Source organism: Ranitomeya variabilis, chromosome 1 (assembly GCF_051348905.1).
Source record: "Ranitomeya variabilis isolate aRanVar5 chromosome 1, aRanVar5.hap1, whole genome shotgun sequence".
Lineage (NCBI taxonomy): Eukaryota > Metazoa > Chordata > Amphibia > Anura > Dendrobatidae > Ranitomeya > Ranitomeya variabilis.
Genome location: NC_135232.1, coordinates 648,000,544 through 648,021,784, shown reverse-complemented (window position 1 = coordinate 648,021,784; position 21,241 = coordinate 648,000,544). Strand labels below are relative to the sequence as shown.

Genomic DNA, 21,241 nt, shown 5'->3' with positions numbered 1-21,241 from the left:
GTCCATGCATTGGGGATCGATTTGCATGAGCCCAACAGGGATAAGAGTGTCCCACTTCATTGCCTGATGCAGATCCCAACCTATCAACCCCTTTAAGAATTTAAAAAGGGATATCCCTACGGCACCTGACAAAATAAGTTAATTGCAAACCAATCACATGAGCTGTTGGTTAGTGGCTATCTGATTCAGGCATGTGGGTCCTGGGCTGGGGACCTTCTAGTATAGCATTGAGGCACATGGAAAGTTGGCAAACTTAAGAATACATACAAGGTCAGTATTCATCCCTGCCCCTTAATCTCTTTGTATAACTAAATGCAATTTACGCAGGTATCTGTCCTGTCCAAAATTACAGATTTATTCTGTGCCCATTGTAGCTGGGTGCAACAGGTGATGAGCAGATCGTACAAACAAAAAGCAATGCATCCTGTGGGGCCAAAGGTAATTCTTGGAAATGCATTAACAGTGCATCCAAATCGCCTGGAATTTTGTCTGTAGTTCCTGAATCTCTGATCTCGCAGTGTATATTACACATTTGGCTCCAGTGAAGTTAGATAACTGTCATTAGCATTATGAAAATGCCTTGGTGAATCAAATGCCCCACTCACGACTGTCCGGGTAGAGGATGATGACTGCCTTGGGTCAGAAATCTATTAAGCAAAGCAGGTTATTTACTGCAACCTCACTTCATTAAATACTGCCTGTGGGGTGGTCCATTCACAAATAACTATATCAGGAAAAAAGATAGATTATCTGATAGTGACAAGAAACTAGGAAAAAAAAATGGCTTCACTGCACTGTATTAGTAGCTATGAAAATATATGCATCGGTGAACACTAGTCTTCTCTAAACAAACCTTTGTCGCAATGATTAGCAGGACCCAGTCTACCAGCCATATTGTCAATCTGTGGCAGTTGGACAGGACAGGAATCGCGGGAACATCTTCTATGTTGACAATCTTTAGCTCCTCTTTTGATTAGCCATTCTGGAGTGACAACATCGTTGCAGGGAGGCGCACCTATGAAGCCAGGCCGGCTATCCAAAAATAGAAGTAGACATACCGGTAATTCGGTTTCTAATAACCCTCCACGACACTACACAAGAGGATGTCCCTCATCCCCTCTCCAGTGTTTTTGTAAAGGACCTGTCACGGGAGTACTGGGTAGACTAAGGCTGGTTACCCGGGGCCCTGCGATATCCCTCAGGCTAGGGAAACCCTGTCTGTCCCTTTCCCAGAAGTTACACTAAAGATGTGCATGTCTGGGCCGCCAGGCCTCACCCTGTCTCCTGTTTCAGCTCTAAGCTGAAACCACCACCCGCCACCCAGTGAAGAGACGACACACCAATCCCACAGAAAGCACAGACAGGGAAAACAGAAAAACGCACCACGCCGCAGACACACAGGAATACACTATAATGTGCACAGGGCAAAACAAATACAAATATAGGAAGGAGGAATATGACAAAGGATAATACTCCGCCAGCTACGATATTCTTACAACAAGACCACCACTTCAGACCGGAATCACTAGGCACAAAGCACAAGCTATAACCGGCGACGCCCAAAGTCCAGCACGACTATTTAAAGGCCGTGGGCGTGACCCAGCCTCCAACCAAATTACCAGCTAGATTAACCCCGAGCAAGCTGGATAAAGTCTAGCCGACGCCACTGAGCGTGTAGTGGACGTAAGTGGAATTACCGCTGTCTGTCGGACGCCCTAGTGTAAACAGCATGACAGGACCACAAGAGTAGAGAAAATGCTTCAAATTATATTATCACCATATTCAAAGTAATATAACAAATAATTAAGTAAAATGGAGGGCAGTACCTGTGTTGTCGTGGAGGGTTATTAGAATCCGAATTACAGGCAAGTCTAATTCTATTTTCTCAAATAACCCTCCATGACAGCACACAGAAGGAATACCACAGACTAAATGTTAATGAGGGACAATAGCCTGAAGAACTTTTCTCCCCAAAGCCAAAACTGTTAACAAACATTAAATTTAGCCTATAAATGTTTAGAGAAGGCATGGACCGAGGATCAGGTAGCCGCCCTGCTTGATGGAAGTGCTAGCCTTCTCAGCCCAGAAGACAGACACATCCCTAATGGGGTGGGCATTACGTTTTTCTGGAGGTGAAAAGTTCTGGTTTTGATAGGTCTCGATAATCGCTTTTTTGATAATTTGCAATAGTGCTTTATGTTTTTTTCATTTATTCTGGTCGTACAGCTGGATAAACCGATTCTATTCTTTCCTCCAAAGTTGTGCCTTCTGGTGGCAATGAAGGACCACTCTTCGTACATCCAGGGAATGGAACTCTTCCTCCTCCTTAGTTGCTGGATTCTAGTAGAAGGAGGGAAGAATTCTCCTGTGATCTGTGGAACTCGGAGACCACCTTGGACGGGAAGAGGAAGAACAAGTTTTTCTTCTTGAACTCAAATATGGTTCATCGATTGAGAGGGCCTGAAGTTCACCCACTCTCCTGACTGTAGTGATCGCTACCAGGAAAACTGTCTTCAAAGACAGTTTGTCCAGATTTATTGAGGATAATGGTTCAAATGGTGGAAGTGTCAGACCCTTGAGGATGATATTTAGGTTCCAGAATGGGACCAGGTTGGGCAACCTGAGATGAAGATGAGAAGCTACAGTAATGAATATTTTTACCTAGCGGTAGTCAGCCAAGCTTTGCTCAAAATATCAACTTAAGGATGCAACCTGAACCTTGAGAGTGCTAGGTGTGAGGCCCATTTCCAGATAATCTTGCAGGAAGTCTAGGGTCTGAGCAACATCTGGGGGTCTGGATACTTAGGCGCACTACAAGACAAAAGGTTTTCCATATTTTGTGATATGGCATTTGTGACTGGCTTTCTACTCTTCAGGAGGGTCTGAATGACTTTATCTGAGAGGACTTTAGCTGCCTGACTTCTGAATTTACAATTTAAAAAAACTAGACACAAGCTTTCATGGTCTGGGTTGTCAACTGGACCCTGGTGAAGGAGGTTTCTGATTGGTGGGAGAATCAGGGGACCTTCTATGCTCAAGTTTTACAGGGCGCCAAACCAGCGCTACTTCAACCAGAGAGGTGCTGGTAGCATAACTTTCATCTTTTTCGGTTCTTATCCTCTGTAATGCTCTTCATAGGACCTGGATCGGCAGAAAGGCATATGCTAGTTTGAATTTCTACAGATGGGAGAATTCATCCACTCGTAGACAGGAATCGTTCAGGTTAAAAAAGAAGTAATGATTCACTTTTGCTGTTTTGGTGTCTTGCAAAGATCTCTGCATCTGGATAACCCCACCCTCTGGTTACATCAGGAAGACTTCTGAATTTAGACCCCATTCGCCTGGATGAATATCTCTCCATCTCAGCCCCTTATGTGGAGAGCGGATAGGAAAAGATGTTCTTCTGCACAATAAATTATTCTTGCAGAGACTGTTTTTAGTTCTTCAGGTCTCATGCTTCTCTGACAACAGAGGTGAGCGACCGTAGCCATGTTGTCCGATTAGAACTTTATGTGGGTGCCCCGAATCATTATGTTGATGATCTGAATACTTAATCTACCGACTTTCGATCTCTGAAATTGCAAGATTGCTGGCTGATTTCTCTTGTTCAAAACCCCGGGAAGGAGGTTTGGGAGACCATCGCCCCTCATCCTCTTTTGCTGGCATCTATTGTTATGGTTAAGAGAGGGCTCCGGATCCAGGGGACTTCTATCTTTAGGTTCCCTGGACTGAGCCACCAGGTCGAAGAGGCTTTTACCCGAGTGGGTACTGGAATCTCTCTATTTAGGAATTCAATTTGAAAGGATATAAGTTTGCAAAACTCTTTTCTGTGTTTGGGTCCAGGTTACCGCCTGGTTGTGTGACGTCATGAAGTCGTGGACAGACATTGAAAATCTTACTGATGCCAGTTTTTGTCATTGCAGGAAGGTTATTCTGAATCTTAATTGAATCTGTTTTTTGGGTGGGGCAAAAAAGATGTTTGTTTACAGTAGTCCAGTAGAACACCTAGGAAGGTCTTTGTTGTGGAGGAAACCATGTGATTTCTGATGGTTCACTAGCCATCCGAAGCATGTTAGAATCTGGGTTGTTATTTGCAGATATTCTCTGAGAAACGGAGCCACGAGTAGAAAGTCGTTGAGCTATGGGATTATACAAATGGTTTCTCTCCTGATGGAAGGCATGACTTCCACCATGATTTTTGTGAAGATTCGGGAGCCGATGATATTTCGAATTGTAGGATGTTGAATTGGAAGTCCAATATTCGGCTTCCCCCGAGTGACCGCAAACCTTAAGAAATTTCGGTAGGTTGGATGGATGGGGACTCGATAATAAGCTTCCTGCAAATCAATAGTTGTGATGACGAAGTGTTGTCCTATCCAGGGGACCGTCAACTTGATGGACTCCATCTTAAACCTCCTGTATATGATGTATTGATTCAGTGGTTTCAAATTCATTATCATTCTGTGGATGTGACTTGTTTTTTTTAGATTGGAAAACGTTGGGAGTTGTGACCCCTACATCTTTCTGCTTCTGGAACTGGAGAGATTACTCCCAAAGATAGTAAGCCTTGCAGACCAGACATCAGGGTGTCTGGTAGCTTTGGAGAAGAGAGGCGAGTGATCTTCAACCGCTCTGGAGGATAGGAGGAAGATTCCATTTTTACTCCCTCTTGGATCAGTTTCAGGATCCATGGGTTTGAGCAAATTTTGCAGCACTGAAGGAAGGATTTTGAAATAAGACTACTATCCTGATGTCATAGCTTGCTCTGTCGTGGACCTTGGGAGAGCAATATATTTCTGCCCAGTCCTCCTTTTGGATAACTACACCGGCCTGACTTTACTTTCCTTTTGTACTGAGGGGGTTTTTGAGGAGGAAGAAAAGATCTCTCTTTCTGGCAGAGTTTTTTTCTCTCTCGTCTGAGGCCTTCTCTAGTAAGTCATCCAGAGCCAGTCAAGACACGTACACAGTGTTCCAAATTATTATGCAAATTGAATTTAAGTGTCAAAGATTTAATGGTTTTGTTTTTCAAATAAACTCATAGATGGTATTGTGTCTCAGGGCTCAATGGATCACTGAAATCAATCTTAAACACGTGATAATTAGTTTTCCAGGTGTTTCTAATTAAAGGAAAACTACTTAAAAATGATGTTCCACATTATTAAGCAGGCCACAGTTTTCAAGTAACATGAGAAAGAAAAAGGATCTCTCTGCTTCAGAAAAACATCAAATAGTGCAATGCCTTGGTCAAGGGATGAAAACATTAGATATTTCCCGAAAACTTAATCGTGATCATCATACTGTTAAGAGATTTGTGGCTGAATCTGAGCACAAACGTGTTTGTGCTGATAAAGGTATAATGAAGAAGGTTTCTGCCAGGCAAGATCATCAGATTAAGAGAGCAGCTGCTAAAAAGCCATTACAAACCAGCAAACTGATATTTGAAGCTGCTGGTGTCTCTGGAGTCCCTCGAACCTCAAGGTGTAGGATCCTTCAAAGGCTTGTTTTGGTTCATAAACCTACTATTCGGCCACCCCTAAACAGTGTTCACAAGCAGAACCAGTTGCAGTGGGCCCAGACATACCTGAAGACTAATTTCCAAACAGTTTTGTTTACGGATGAGTGTCGCGCAACCCTGGATGGTCCAGATGGATGGTTGGTGGATGGCCACCATGTCCCAACAAGGCTGCAACATCAGCAAGGAGGTGGAGGAGTCATGTTTTGGGCTGTAATCATGGGGAAACAGCTGGTAGGGCCCTTTAAGGATCCTGAAGGTGTGAAAATGACCTCTGCAAAGTATATAGAGTTTCTGACAACTTTCTTCCATGGTATAAAAAGCAGAAATGTGCATTCAGGAGCAAAATCATCTTTATGCATGACAATGCACCATCTCATGCTGCAAAGAATACCTCTGAGTCATTGGCTGCTATAGACAAAAAAAAAGGGAGAAGCCAGCACTGCTTAAGGTCAGGACACAATACATAAGGTGCACATGCACATACTACATTGTGCCATTACGGCCTCCTACATGTATTAAGAGAAAAAAAAAAAAAAAAAAAAAAGACCACATTAAATAACATACCATAACATGCAAGCTGTACCTGGAGCAAATCAGAATCACTCCCTTTGTGCCGCGAAAGGCAAGCGCAGGTAAAAGCCGATCAGGTCCTGTGCGGACATTTCAGATCTGGCCTCCACACTGCCAAACCAGCACCAAAGCCTGAGGCAGGGCAGGGCTGCTATGTGTGTGTGACCACCACTGTTGCCGCGCACGCTGGGTTAGGTACGCCTTTCTTTCTGTGTTCATTGTGATTGATAGGCTGCTGTTCACACACACACAGCAGCCCTGCCCTGCCCTGCCTCAGGCTCTAGTTAATTGTGCACCTGTGTCTCAGCCTGTTTCACCCTTTAACTTTGGTGCTGGTTTGGCAGTGTTGAGGCCAGATCTGAAATGTCCTCACAGGATCTGATCGGCTTTTACCTGCGCTTGCCTTTCGCGGCACCAAGGGAGTGATTCTGATATGCTCCAGGTACAGCTTGCATGTTATGGTAATGTTATTTAATGTGGTCTTTCCTTTTTTTTTCTCTCACTCTTAATACATGTAGGAGGCCGTAATGGCACAATGTAAATAAAATACGTAGAGTAGGACTGCCCCATTATGAGAATGCCGTGAAGTGGCGGGGTAGCTCAAAGAATTGATCAATTGTTTGCTAAATGTCTCATATTTGAAATACAGATAGAATTTAGCATGTGCATGTGCACCTTATGTATTGTGTCCTGACCTTAAGCAGTGCTGGCTTCTCCCTTTTTTTTTGTCTTTACATTGGCTGCTATAGGCATAAAAGATGATAAACTCATGGTGTGGTCACCATCTTTCCCTCACCTCAAGCCTATAGAGAACCTTTGGAGTATCATCAAGCAAAAGATCTATGAGGGTGGGAGGCAGTTCACATCAAAACAGCAGTTCTGGTAGGCTATTCTGACTTCATGCAAAGAAATACAAGCAGAAACTCTCCAAAAACTCACAAGTTCAATGGATGCAAGAATTGTGAAGGTGATATCAAAGAAGGGTTCCTACTGTATGTTAACATGTAACTTGGCCTGTTAGGATGTTTTCAAACGTTTAGAAATTCTACTGTGCCTAATAATTTGGAACAGTGCATTTTGAGTTGATACATTTTGGAGATTATACGGTTATCATTGGGAGGTTTCTTCAATAAAATTCGATGTATACTCTAACGGACGATGACTTTTATTAGACTGACTGTCATTTGCACCGACCATTTAAGAAAAACCGAGAAAAATATAATTTGCATAATAATTTGGAACATGGTGTATTTTCCCCTGAAGGTTATGGAACAGAGCTTTACTTTAGAAGCTACATATCTGCTCCATGATTTTAGCTAGATTGCGCATCTTATGGAGTTAGACAGGACTGATGATCTTACCGCCACCATCACGGATTCTGCTGATGCGTCTGCCAGAAAACCAGTAGCATTCTGGAGGAGAGGTAAGGAAACCAGTTTATCGTCTCTGGGAGTGACCATACTAAGATGTTCTTCCAATCAATCAAGCCACCAGGACATAGATTGTGCAACACTCATTGAGACAACATTTTTGTCTTCAGTAGGGCTGCTGAAATCTCCCAGGACTTCCTTAACAGACTGTTCATTTTGAGTTCCAGGGGATACTTAATCTTGGATGACTGGTAATCCCCCTCAGCTTAAGTTTTGGATGTTCTCATGTATGGAAAATACAATTTTTTAAACAGAGACCCCCCCCCCCGAACAGTTCTTTCTGAACTGTTAGGATAGTCTTCTCTTCCTATATTTCCACGGTATTCCTTATGACAGTAAGAAGTTCCTCCATATAAGAAGAAAGTCTTAGTTACTTACCGTTAACTGTATTTTTCGGGGTCCATGACAGCACCAACGAGAGAGGGGATCCGCCCTTCAGGAACAGGAAACCTACAGATACAAAAGGGTGGCACCTCTCCCATGCATCAGTTGGATTACAGAGCTCGAGAGGACGACCATGGTTAATGGCAAAAATAGGTACAATACTCAAATGACTAACTATTTCACACAAGTGAACCTTATTTATAAGAGGAAGAAGTGCACACCTAACGTGAAAAGGTAGGGAATGTAAGGCTGCTGTCATGGGCTCCAAAAAATACCATTAATGGTAAGTAACTAAGACTTTATTTGGTCGCCTATGACAGCACCAACAAGAGAGTTACAGAGAAGTAATAACTACTTAGGGAGGGATCACAGCCTGCAGCACCCTTATACTGAAGGAGAGGTCTGAGGTAGCACCCAAGTCTAATTTATAATGATTGTAAAAAGTGGACGGAGAAGACCAAATAGCCGCCTTACATATTTGGTCATTGGAGACTTCCGGCCTCTCTGCCCACGAGGTTGCAATGAATCGAGTGAAATGCACCCTCAGCTTCTCTGGTGCCAGCCTGCCATTCTATATATACGCTAGAGAAATAGCCTCCCTAATCCATCTAACCAACATGCTCTTAGAAACCCTAAAGGTACCTTCACACTAAACGATATCGCTAGCGATCCGTGACGTTGCAGCGTCCTGGATAGCGATATCGTTGTGTTTGACACGCAGCAGCGATCAGGATCCTGCTGTGATATCGCTGGTCGTTGATTAAAGTTCAGAACTTTATTTGGTCGTCAGATCGCCGTGCATCGTTGTGTTTGACAGCAAAAGCAACGATACCAGCGATGTTTTACAATGGTAACCAGGGTAAATATCGGGTTACTAAGCGCAGGGCCGCGCTTAGTAACCCGATGTTTACCCTGGTTACCAGTGTAAAATGTAAAAAAACAAACAGTACATACTCACCCTCTGATGTCTGTCACACGTCCCCCGCCGTCCGCTTCCTGCACTGACTGAGCGCTGGCCGTAAAGTGAAAGCAGAGCACAGCGGTGACGTCACCGCTCTGCTGTTAGGGCCGGCACTCAGTCAGTGCAGGAAGCGGACGCCGGGGGACGCGAAGGTGAGTATGTAGTGTTTGTTTTTTTACATTTTACACTGGTAACCAGGGTAAACATCGGGTTACTAAGCGCGGCCCTGCGCTTAGCAACCCGATGTTTACCCTGGTTACCCAGGGACCTCGGCATCGTTGGTCGCTGGAGAGCGGTCTGTGTGACAGCTCTCCAGCGACCAAACAGCGACGCTGCAGCGATCGGCATCGTTGTCTGTATCGCTGCAGCGTCGCTTAGTGTGACGGTACCTTAAGACCCTTCCTGCCACTTTGAAAGGAGACAGATAAGGCATTGTCTTTCTTCCAAGCATCAGTGACCGACAGGTACTCTAGAAGAGATCCCCTTTCATCCAGAGTATGGAGCTTCCTTTCTTTCTGGTTAGTAGGGTTGGGGAGGAAAGAAGGAAGGACTATTACCTGTGAAAACTGGAAGCTACCTTAGGCAAGTAGGCTGGATCCAGCCTAAGTACTACCCTATCATTTTGGAACTGTGCATACGCTCACCCTCCATGATGATGTTAATGCCACCAGGAAGGCTACCTTATCGGAGAGTATCCTCACAGAGGCCGAAGAGATGGGCTCAAAAGGGGCTTCTGTCAAGGCCGTGAGTACTAAGTTTAAATCCCACGTCATAAACCTTACTCTATGTATGGGTCTTGACCTGCCAACTGCTTTAATAAATCTACTGACCTAGTAGTTACCAGCGATGTCACAACTGAATAGGGCCCCCAGGGCTGACACCTGTACCTTAAGGGTACTGGTGGAAAGACCCATCTCCAGACCTCTCTGAAGAAATTCCAGACTCTGATTCTTACTATTCAGCAGAAAGGACCTACGCTTTCTAGGATCTAATCCACCAAACATTAAGTCCTGCATAGAACACTCCGGCCTGGAATCTGCCACCCCCATTGTAGACCTGACCGCTTTTACTAATTTGTCCATGCGGTCTAAGGGAAAACAGAACCGGCCAGAGTCCTCCTCAGAAGAAGAAGACGACGAAGGAGAAGGCCCCGAGGAATCTTCGTACCTTCCAAGGTTAGCAGAGGAATCTGAATCTGTAAGACTTGCTTTACTTCCCTTCCTCTTGGAACTCTCTCCATGAGGAGTTCTCTCCATGAGGACTTTAAGGACTCCTTCACTTCCGTCCTAACAATCTCCCTCAGGCTTGTGCTGAAGTTGGGGGTTTCCTCTGCTACCTGCAGGAGGGGAAAACATGAGGCACTGCAATCTAATCTAGAGGCCAAATGCCCCCTTTAACCCCTCATCGTCTGCTGTACGCAAGGCTGACATAACTTTTTTGGGAAAGAGTCTGGCAGGGGGCATCTACAGAGGGCACACTCCCTGTGTCCCGATTTCCCAGAACATTTCTTCACCTAGTAAGATAGAGAATAAGGGGGAGACTGCATCACCAACTGTACTTTAACGAAGATCTCTTACCCATGCTGCAGTTAGGCCAGGTTCACATTTGCGTCTGTGTGCGCAGCATACGATCCGCATGCGTACCTATCTTTAACATTGTGTACGCAGGGACATGTTTTTGCATGCGTTTGCTTGCGGATTCGTACGCATGCGTCGTTTTGAGGTGTGCGGCGGGGCCCGGCAAGCGCAACATGTGAGGCGTCAAACATTGTGCAATCATACGCATGCAGACGATTGTGTCAAAAAACCGCATTACTGTCTATGGGAAAGCATTGGTACGCAATGACATGCAATGACATGCATACGAATGCGTTCTATACGAATGCGTACTTTGCAAGGCAAATTTTTACTTTTGTCATGCGCTAGATGATGCGCAGGTGTACGCTTTTTGTACATGCTTTTGCATGCGTTTTGGCATGCGTTTGCGCATGCAGATGATACGCTGAGCACAGAAACGCTAATGTGAACTTAGCCTTAATAGGTACTGGATCACGAAGGGGACATCTCAGCCGATGATGCAGACTCCTCCATCCTGGAGGAGCTCCTGCGGATGGATTGACCACTTGTCCGGCTATTACCCACTTCCTGGGTTTTTTGTCGGTCCGCACGGGGCTTCCGAGACATCTGTTGCTCCATAGCCCGCTGCTGCTGGACCTTCTGCTGCTCAGAAGAAGCTTCTGTCACATCCATCATAACAATGGAACAGAAGCTTAGATGCATGTGTTGAGGCATCTCCCCTCAGATATCCGGGTCAGCAGGTCCTTGGCCAGGGGTGTTCCCCCCCCCCCCCCCCCCCCGACACACCCCCCAACACCGCGGCTACCCCCCGGCCCTGGACACCATACCCGGCGCCGCCGTGCGCACGTGACCGCGGCATCATCGTGGAGCAAAAAGCCGTCCGGCATCTGAGATGGACCCTAGGCCCCGACGCATCACCACCACATGACCTCCAATGAGGCCGCAGCACCACGCTAGAGGACCGCCCAAGGATGTCACCAGCCGAGTCTCCGACCCGCCCCCAGCACGCCACACCACGTCACCCGGCACACCCCCGATGCCGCCAGACCCGGAAGACGCCACAGCACGCCGGAGAGCGCAGGCCAGGAGGCGTCAGGACCATCAAGGGGAATACTTACCTTCCGGCGCTGGCTCTCTGGAGTCAGTAATCCCCCGGACACTGCTCCACCTGCTCGCTCACTGTCGTGGAATCCTACCCCGGACCCACTGTGGCGCTTCCAGGGACCCCTCACAGGCCAAGGTAGGGGACCCCCGCTACTTAAAACTGACCGGCCTGGCCTGGGATCTTGATGAATCCTCCAGGTATCTGCAGGCACCCATCCTCTTCAGGAACAGGAAACCAACTGATGCGTAGGAGAGATGCCGCCCTTTTGTATCTGTAGGTTTCCTGTTCCTGAAGGGCAGATCCTCTCTGTCGTTGGTGCAGACATTGGCGACCGAAAAAAAATAATGTTTTCTATTTTCCTGGACCACTTCTGAGGCTGGGTTTAGTTTGCGCTCCTTCAGTAGTTCTTCACGTATAAAACACTGATTATCCTGGAAGTCTGAGTCTATTTCTTCTTTTATGCGAATATTCCTTTTCTTAGCCTTTGAAGGGATACTGGATGTGGACTGGGAGAAAACAAGGAAGATTGGATCTCCTGCCAAACCATCCCCTTGATTTAATTTATTAAGAAAGGTTGCTCCTCAATTACTTTTTCCGTACATCCATCGCATAGTGGTTTCCTATTGGAAGATTACAATTTCATAGCATATATTGGGCATTTGCGGTTTGATATTTTGGTTTTACTCTTTGGTGGAGGATACTTTATCCCCTGAAAGGGTGGAGAAGGAAATAAATATAGCATATACACAATAACCTGCACCCCAGAGACTGACTCCCCTATACCAGGAGACTTACTGGAACTGGATTAGCACTGGGCTCTGCAAATGCTGTGCGGGAAGAACTCTCCATGTATTCACAAAAGGATTGGCCCTACCTTAGGGTGTCTTCTTTCCACGGCTCTTTATATAGGCGACCAGATCCAGTGCCTTCCTCTCAGAGAGACTCCACCCCCTTTGACCAGCTGTAAAAGCAAGGGGTGGGAGGCCCAAGCGATCACTAGCGGTTATCTCCCACCGAATCTCCAGTAACATGCCACATTTGCGATTCTGCTTTCCAGCGTGGAACGAAAACTGGAAGCGACGTCACAAGCGCTTCAGCGTGGGACACAGCTGGACAGCGATGAGGTAGAAGTGCCCGGCGTCCCACACCAAGCGCTGCAAGGCCCCGCACCATGAGGAGGGAGAGAAGTTAGGCTGGAGAGCTCAGAGAGACGTCCAGCCCGATACCCACCAGACTTTACCCATAGGTGCAGACTGGAGGGGAAGTCCTGTGTCCAAGGAGACAGGAGCAGCATTGGAGAGGAGAGATCTGAGCAGTCGATTTCCGCTGCCCGGCTAACCAGATATTTAAAAAGGATTTTCTGCAACCGACACAGAGCAATGCAGGATGACCTCTTTATTACAATAGTGACAGGAAAAACACTGGAGAGAGTATGAGGGAGGAGCTATTCGACCTCTGTGTTCCCTGTCCCTATTAAAGTGGGGTAACATCCTCCTGTGTGCAGTCATTGAGGGTTACTGCATAAAGAAAACAGAAAAAAAACAAAAAGGAGCTGCGGGTATGAGGCAGTTTTCAAGGCTTCCGTTCAGATTACTGACTGGTTCCAGTGAATTGAGAAACACCAACTATCTGTAGGGTTTGAGCAGGGATGGGAACCTCAGGTTTGTGGGCCATTTATGGACCGCGATGACATTTTCTCTGGCCCCTGGCCAGATGCCCAGGGACAGCAGTGCTTGGGCCGACAACTGTGTTTTGACGGCCGCCATCGTTTATATTTCTCCTTGTTCTTATATATGATGATCTTGGCCCTCAGGTTAAATTGTGTGAGTGCCAAGTTCATCTTTTTATATGCACCCAATACACACCCACAAGGCTCTTTTCACACCTCTATTCATCTTTTGGTTCTGTTTCAGTTTATCATCCAGTCTAATCCTGTTGCAAATGCAGCACAGTTGTCCCATTGATTTCTATGGAGTCTATCCGGCTTCCAGTTTGTTTGTTTTTTTTAATGGAAGAAGTAGTCAAGAAATTTTTCTGCTCTAAAGAACAGACACCAGACGGACCTTGTACAAATCAATTGGGCCCCAGTGCTTTATTTGCAACAGGAATGCAACAGACAAAACAGAAAAGATGAACAGAAATATGAACAATTCAAGCAGCATTTTTCTGTCAGTCACTACTCACAAAACATTTCCATAGTCAACCTTAGGGAAAGTAGTCAGATAAGTTGCCCCTGCGATGTACTATGCAGCAGACTGTCATGACATACATACAAGAAGAAGTCTTACATGCCCACCTCAAAATAAATAAAAGCACACAATCTAAAACAAACAAACAAAAAAAGAAAACGATGAATCAATGTTAGATATGCAATTGTCTCTAGTTTAAAGTGACATTGGGAAATTAGATTACATCACACCCTGGAGAAGGGGAATACTTTTTGTGTATATGTGAAATAGAATAAATATCTAATATATAAAGCTGAATGTGTGTATGTGTGTATGTATGTATGTATGTATGTGTGTGTGTGTGTATGTCCGGGATTGGCATCTGAACCGTCGCAGCTACAGCCACAAAATTTTGCACAGTCACACGTCTGGACCCCGAGAGCATCATAGGCTATGTTGTGAGGCGAAATTTTAACCCAGCGCGTTCCAATTCACCAAACAATTTTGCCCCTATCTACATAATGGGGAAAAAATGAAAGGAAAAGTGTTGGAGGCAAATTAACAGCTGCCAGATGTGAACAAGGGGGACTTAAAGAATGAGAGCGATGGCGCCAAAGAGTATATACTGTACAGTTGCTAAGGTGGGGCCCCGACATGGGATAATCACCACACCACCACGGGGATATGAACACACACACAAAATGCGCCACACACTACCACGTGCTTGAACACATATACCACCCTCAGCACACATTTCACCACACATACACCAACCTCGCCACATAAAAGTCGAAACACAAAAGTCACCACTCAAAACTCGCCACGCGCAAAACTCTCCACATGCAAAACTCGCCACACGTGCAAAACTCACCTCATGGAAAACTCGCCACACGCAAAACTCGCTACATGCAAAACTCGCCATATGCAAAACTAGGCTCACGCAAAACTCGCCACACGTGCAAAACTCACCTCATGGAAAACTCACCTCATGCAAAACTTGCACACACAGAAAAATTGCCACATGTACAAAAGTTGCAACACATGCTAAAGTTGCCTCACACAAAACTTGCACATACTCAAAACGCACCACACATAAAACTCGCCACGCGCAAAACTCGCCATGCGCAAAACTTGCTGCACACAGCTTGCTACACTAACCTGTCACATGCAACTCGACACACAAAATGTTGCTACACGCATGTCACCACACAAAACTCATCTCACAAAAGTCGCTACATGCATGTCGCCACACGCAACTCAACACACACAACTTGACACATGAAACTCGCCCTAAAACACACACAAGTCTGGTATTATCCTTCAAAAATAAAAATCTGATTTAATAAGCTGACAAACTACAAGAGCAACAAATGTACCATATAGGAAATACGGCAGCTGTCAGTCACATGACCTGTCTATTATGTGTATGTGTGAGCTAATATATACTGCCAGGGGGTGGGCTTCCTGTTGGCTGGGGATTTATCAGGCTGCCAATAGCAACCAATCACAGCTCAGCTTCTATTTTGCTACAGTTAATTAATCTGAGCTCTGATTGGTTAATATAGGCAACAAAGACATTCTCAGTATAACAAAGCTAATATATGTTGTGAAATGCTTCTATTAGCTTAGTTTTTGCCTTTTAATAATTACATTTCTATCTATTTGTTTTGTGGTTTTTGCGTGCAGAATAAATTTTTGTTAACACATTCTATTTTGCTAACAGCAGTCATTAACCCGGGCGAAGCCGGGTAGTACAGCTAGTAAAAAATAAAACAAATTAAACAAATGTAAGCAAGCGTAATCATGCCATCAATGGTTAACAAACTGGGCAAGTTGGTTTCATTGATTCTTTTATTTTGATCCTAGATTATAGGCCAGATGATGTGGAAAAGAAGAAAAAGTTACAGAGCCTGCAATTCCTATAGATAGAAAATGCTAATTTTGGTTTTGTTTAAAATCTCCCAACTCTGTGGTCTGAGGGGGCAGAGCGGTCAGGAGGTTTCCACGGAGGGAAATAAAAAAAAAAGTTAAATTACTAGAGAGGCATACCTCATACTCCGATTCCAGGGTAACATCTTTGTCTTTATTTTTGATGACGCCTGCTACTGAGGGCTCCACCTGCAAATTAAAGAGAATTAAGTGAAGAAAGCCCACCTACATTGTGACCACAGGTAATGAAATACAAGCTTTATCAGAAGGTATGTATATACCAAACCTCAGTATACCAAATGTTGACCTAAGAACGCTATAGTGGGCACAAATCTGAAACAACAGCAGAACCCCAAGTTCCAGCAGACAACAATTCCAAATAGTCAATGAAACAAACTACAAAATGTTCCATATAATATATTCATATATTATATAGAATATATAAAACGTTGTCCTTTTTACCACTCTGTTGGTCTCCAAGCTTCATTTCTCCTATTGTTTTACTGATGATGTCATGAAAAATATGTTTTAATATACTTACCTCATTTCCTGCAGATACTGGGCCTTCGTTCTTGTTGCTAGATGATATGGGTCCTCCCGACTGATTATGTCAGAAGAGAGAATTGGGCACAGTTGGAATTTCAATCCTTTTGTTATCTCCTTTCTCCCTGTGGAAAACACATGATCGCTTGATGGAGTTGTACTCCCGTATCTGGGTGGGTAGGTCGGTCGAAGAACTAGTTGCCGGCCTGCCGAACATTCAGCTGACAGTGATCTCATGGTTATTGCCAGCTTTAGACCAGATTTCAGCTATAAGGTCACTTGAGCGTACAACATGGCAGACTGCTATGCGATAAAACATTGCGAGAGGATTGGCGAACAGAGCGCTGACATTCGGCTCTTGCTCATGGTAGGGCTTGAGACTAGTGTCATTAGCATCTTGCATCGGATGCTACAAGCTAATGTGACCCCGGCCTAAGTTTGTTTTCTGCAACAGGGACCTAAACCTACTACCCTCCCTATCTACGATGGAAATCCATGCAATGTAAGCCATACCCCTTTTTCTAAACTCCAACCCAAATTAAAACGGAGCGGGATGAGGACACAGCTGCAAAAGGACCAGTAATAAAAGGATTATTACTTTTTTTTTGTTTTAAATAAGTTTAATGTTCCTTAAATTTAGACTATAAATTAAAATTAATATTTTATTCTAAACGCGAGTCCTTGGAGTCTTTCATAACCCACATAGGCTGCCGTTGTATAATATATGTATTTATAACAGTAATGTAATTAATATACGCCGAAGATTACACCACATACATATTTATGGCTCACCGCCAACTGCTTGCCTATAAAATGGCATTAGATCAGTCTGTTTTTACACCTTACATTAGCCAAGCAATAATAGAACAAGAATGATTAGTTAACTGAATTTATCACCAAATGAGTTTTACATGTTAATTGCCCGCTTTTATAATAAATGAGAGAAGGAAGACTGGAGCTCTTTTTTTCATGCAATATTTTTCCTAATTTCCGAGATAATCATCCGTGCACTCCAGCCATTCCGATCTGCTGAGTTTTTACAAAATAGATCTGTGTAAGAATTATCCAGCAAAGTGTGAGGAATCATTATGCTGCAGCCAAAAAGAAAAACACAATCCGACAAGTTTTATACACTACAGATTTGGGTTTTAAAGCTATAAAAATGAACATAAATGAATACACCGCAGTGTCTCGTGCAATAAGAATCGGACAAGTCATTTGATTTTTTTTTTGTCTATCACGTTGTATTATTCCTTTGCTTAGTTATTTCTGTTTCTGGGAAAGTTGGCTGTCATGGTATTAGGCCTCTTTCACACGTCCGTTGGTCCAGGTGCTTCGTAATTCAGTGAAGAGACATATCGACGGATGTTGTGCAAGTAGTGGAAAACGTGTGCGACGCATCCAGTGTTATGACGGATACATCGACAGAGTTCCTGCCTGCATAGAGAGAGAGAGAGACAGACACACACTGACTCGAAAAATCGTTCCAGGCATGCTCAGAATGGAAAAACGGGATACGTCGCTGGATTCCTGTGTTTGACGGGCAGCGATGGATGCGTCGCTGAGCAATTTTCCGACGTGCAGAAAAAACGTTCCTCTGAAGGTTTTCTCCACCCGACGGACAGCTAATTTTCCCACGGATTTAGTGCACGACGGATGAAACGGATGGCCATCCGTCACAATCCGTTGCTAATACAAGTCTATGGGAAAAAACAGGATGCTGCAGAATAATTTGCAGGATGTTTCTTCAAAACTCGACGGATTTCGACGGGAGGAAAAAGACGGAAGTGTGAAAGAGGCCTTACTGGGTCAAAATCAAAGATAACATACATAGGAATAATCAGGACCTTATAGTATAGATTAGATGGCATTCATCCACGGATCAGATGGCATTCATCCACAGATACTGAGGGAGTTGAGCTCAGTAATTGACAGACCGCTGTATCTTATATTCTCTTAAAACAGGGGTGGTGCCACAGGATTGGAGAATGGCTGATATGGTTCCGATATTTAAGAAAGGTAAGAAGGTGGATCCAGGAAACTACCGTTTGGTAAGCCTGACATAGTAGTGTGCAACATTTTTGAGGGCATTATAAGAGATGACCTGCAGAAATATAATGCAGATAATAGTATAACAAGTGACAACCAGCATGGATTCATGAAAGATAGACACGACCTAACTAACATGTTGGGATTCTATGAGAAGGTAAATGCAAGTCTGGATGTAGGTAATGCTGCTGATGTGATTTATCTTGATTTTGCAAATACATTTGATGCTGTACCATATAACAGCCTTATACTGAAGCTCCATAAGCAGGGACTGAGGGAAACCATATGCAGATGGGTAAGGAAATGACAGGAAACACAGTCATCATAAATGGTACATTCTCTAAATGGGATATTGTCAGTAGTGGGGACCGCAGGGATCTGTACTGAGGGCAGCAGGGGATCGCAGGGATCTGTATCAGGAGCAGTGGGGACAACAGGCATCTGTGCAAAGACCAATTCTTTTTAACCTCTTTATTAATGACCTAGTGGATGGGATTGAGAGTAAAGTGTCAGTCTTTGCTGACGACACCAAACTACGTAAAATACTAAAATCTGACCTTAACATTACAATTTTGCAAAACGATCAAGATAAAATGTCTGAATGGCCAAGCACTTGGCAAATGAGATTTAATGTAGATAAATAAGGATTTTTGTGTACTCACCGTAAAATCCTTTTCTCCGAGCCATTCATTGGGGGACACAGACCATGGGTGTATGCTGCTGCCACCAGGAGGCTGACACTAAGTAATACAAAGAAAGTTAGCTCCTCCCCTGCAGTATACACCCTCTTGCTGGCTCCCAGCTAACCAGTTCGGTGCAAAAGCAGTAGGAGATCAATTATAACATATAAGCGTATAGCATGTAACATTATAAAGGAGAGTATAACATATCAAATGATAAAAACAAGTACAAACTAATAATAGGGAGGGAGCTGTGTCCCCCAATGAATGGCTCGGAGAAAAGGATTTTACGGTGAGTACACAAAAATCCTTATTTCTCCTTCGCCTCATTGGGGGACACAGACCGTGGGACGTCCCAAAGCAGTCCCTGGGTGGGGACAACATCAGATCAGGCCGTGTAACCGCTACTGACAAGTGCGCCACCGCGGCCTGCAAAGTCCGCCTGCCCAGACTCACATCTGTGGGAGTGTGTGAATTATAGTGCTTCAAGAATGCATGCGGACTGGAGGAATACGTAAGCTTGCGGTCATGCTTGCCGACGTCTGGTGCCTAGAGCCCTCAGACAGGGAGATAGGCTGACATCTAGCACGGAAGGACTCCTGGATGGTGAAAAGAATCCACCAGGCTGACATGGCCGATGAAACGGCTAAACCCTTCCTGTGACCGTCAGGAAGCCTACTTACCATCGAGAAGCCCAAGTAAAGTGTCCAACCTTAGGGAGGACGCCGTCATTGATACGTACCCGCTCGGAGCACTCACTTCTTCCAGATTATGGAGAACCCCTTCTGTTTTGTGGACTGTAGCCGAAAGAGATGAGAGGACGATGCCCCTGCAACAGTGGGAATACAAAACCGCCTTGGCAACGAGGGAAGGGGATGGCTTGAGGGCAACCTTGCTTTGATGGTAATAAGGAAAAAAGACTGAAAGAAACAGAGCGGCGAGCTCTGAAGACTCATCAGGATGACAAGAACGCAGAGAAAAAAGGGGAGTGACCTTCCCTGATAGTAAAGTCTTTCTGGATCGAAAAAAGGAGTCTACTGTAAGATCCCCAGGACCATTAAGGTCCCACAGATGTAACGGTACGCGGTAGGGAAGAACTACAGGTGAAGGCTCCCTGCGAGAAAGACCATAATTCCAGTTTTGTCGAAATAAGACGGAAAAATACTAGCACCGCAAGCGAGAAAACCTGACATGGTCAGTGCGAGTCTCCCGGGATCACTGGGGCCCTTTCTGCTTCCAAAAAGATCTCAGACGTAGTGGAAGAGGGGTTATGGAAATTGGTACCATGGAAGAACAGAGCATGCACTGCGATGGTCTTGGATCTCGAGGCCAAACCATGAACTGGAGTACATTGGCGTTCAGCTTGGATGCCATCCGACCTACATCTGGAGTACTCCAGTGAAGGCAGATCTGAAGGAAGACTTCCGAGTGAAGTTCCCACTCACTTGAGGAGAAACCCTGATGGCTGAATGTCAGCTGCCCAGTGTTCTACTCCAGGGATATGTACTGTTGAGATCACCGAATGATAGATCTCGGCCCATCAGAGAGTGCGAGGTACCTCGGCCATGGCGCTTGACTGTGGGTACCTGCTAGATGATTGACGTATGGCACAGCCGTGGCATTATCCAATTGAAGACGGATGGTTGACCCGCCTGAAGGCAGTGGACCTGCTGTAGGATTAGCCGTACCGTTCGGATCCCCAGAGAAATGATCGGGAGAAGACTGGCATTGGTATTGCCTAATAACCATTGGACCAGGAGAAGGCTCTGGATGAGGAAGGAGCTTAGAGACTACCTTTGAAAGCCTGATTCACTTGCTGAAAACGAGCGGAGCGAAAGAAACTTCTTCCATTGTCGTCTTTTTCCTCAGAACCCTCCTAGCGAATTGAATGAACCGAGGGAATGAGTGATCAAATGCACAAGCTCCCTGTTGAAGGGCCACGACCTTGACTCGAGAGAGAATTATCATCCTTCTTGTGCAGGATCATCCTCAAAGAGGATCTGCTGGGCTGGGAATGAGGAAAAAACTTGTCTAAGTTTAGCTGCTAGCCCAAGTGAGATGGGTATTGCAAGTGATATAGACGACTCAGTGTAGTCCTTGAAGAGCGGCTAGAAAGTCGACCAAGTAGGGCAGGACGACCATGCTTCTAGGGTGCAAGAAGCACATGACAACCGCTATGACCCTTGCGATCACTCTGGTGCGGTAGCCAGGCCGAAGGGCAAGGTCGTGACTTGAAAATGCTGTTCGCGAATGGAAAGGCGAAGAGATTAATGTAGAGGGGAAAAAATAGGCATGTGAGGGTAAGAACCCCGAATGTCGATGGATGCCAG

General features: G+C 45.0%; 1 protein-coding gene across 3 annotated transcripts in view; it reads right to left on the bottom strand.

Annotated features, from left to right (window-relative positions):
- COX16 (cytochrome c oxidase assembly factor COX16) overlaps positions 1 to 21,241 on the bottom strand; it is a 143,861-nt gene that overhangs the window by 47,117 nt on the left and 75,503 nt on the right. For 2 of the 3 annotated variants that reach the window (XR_013215556.1, XR_013215557.1), the window contains exons 3-4: positions 15,760 to 15,828; positions 854 to 1,032 (exon numbers count right to left, since the gene is read on the bottom strand). Coding sequence is in view for 1 of the 3 variants with exons in the window: in XM_077262292.1 (XP_077118407.1) it covers positions 15,760 to 15,828 (69 nt within the window). In the remaining 2 variants the exon portion in view is untranslated. The remainder of the gene's footprint in view (positions 1 to 853; positions 1,033 to 15,759; positions 15,829 to 21,241) is intronic. The other variant, XM_077262292.1, reaches the window with a different exon arrangement.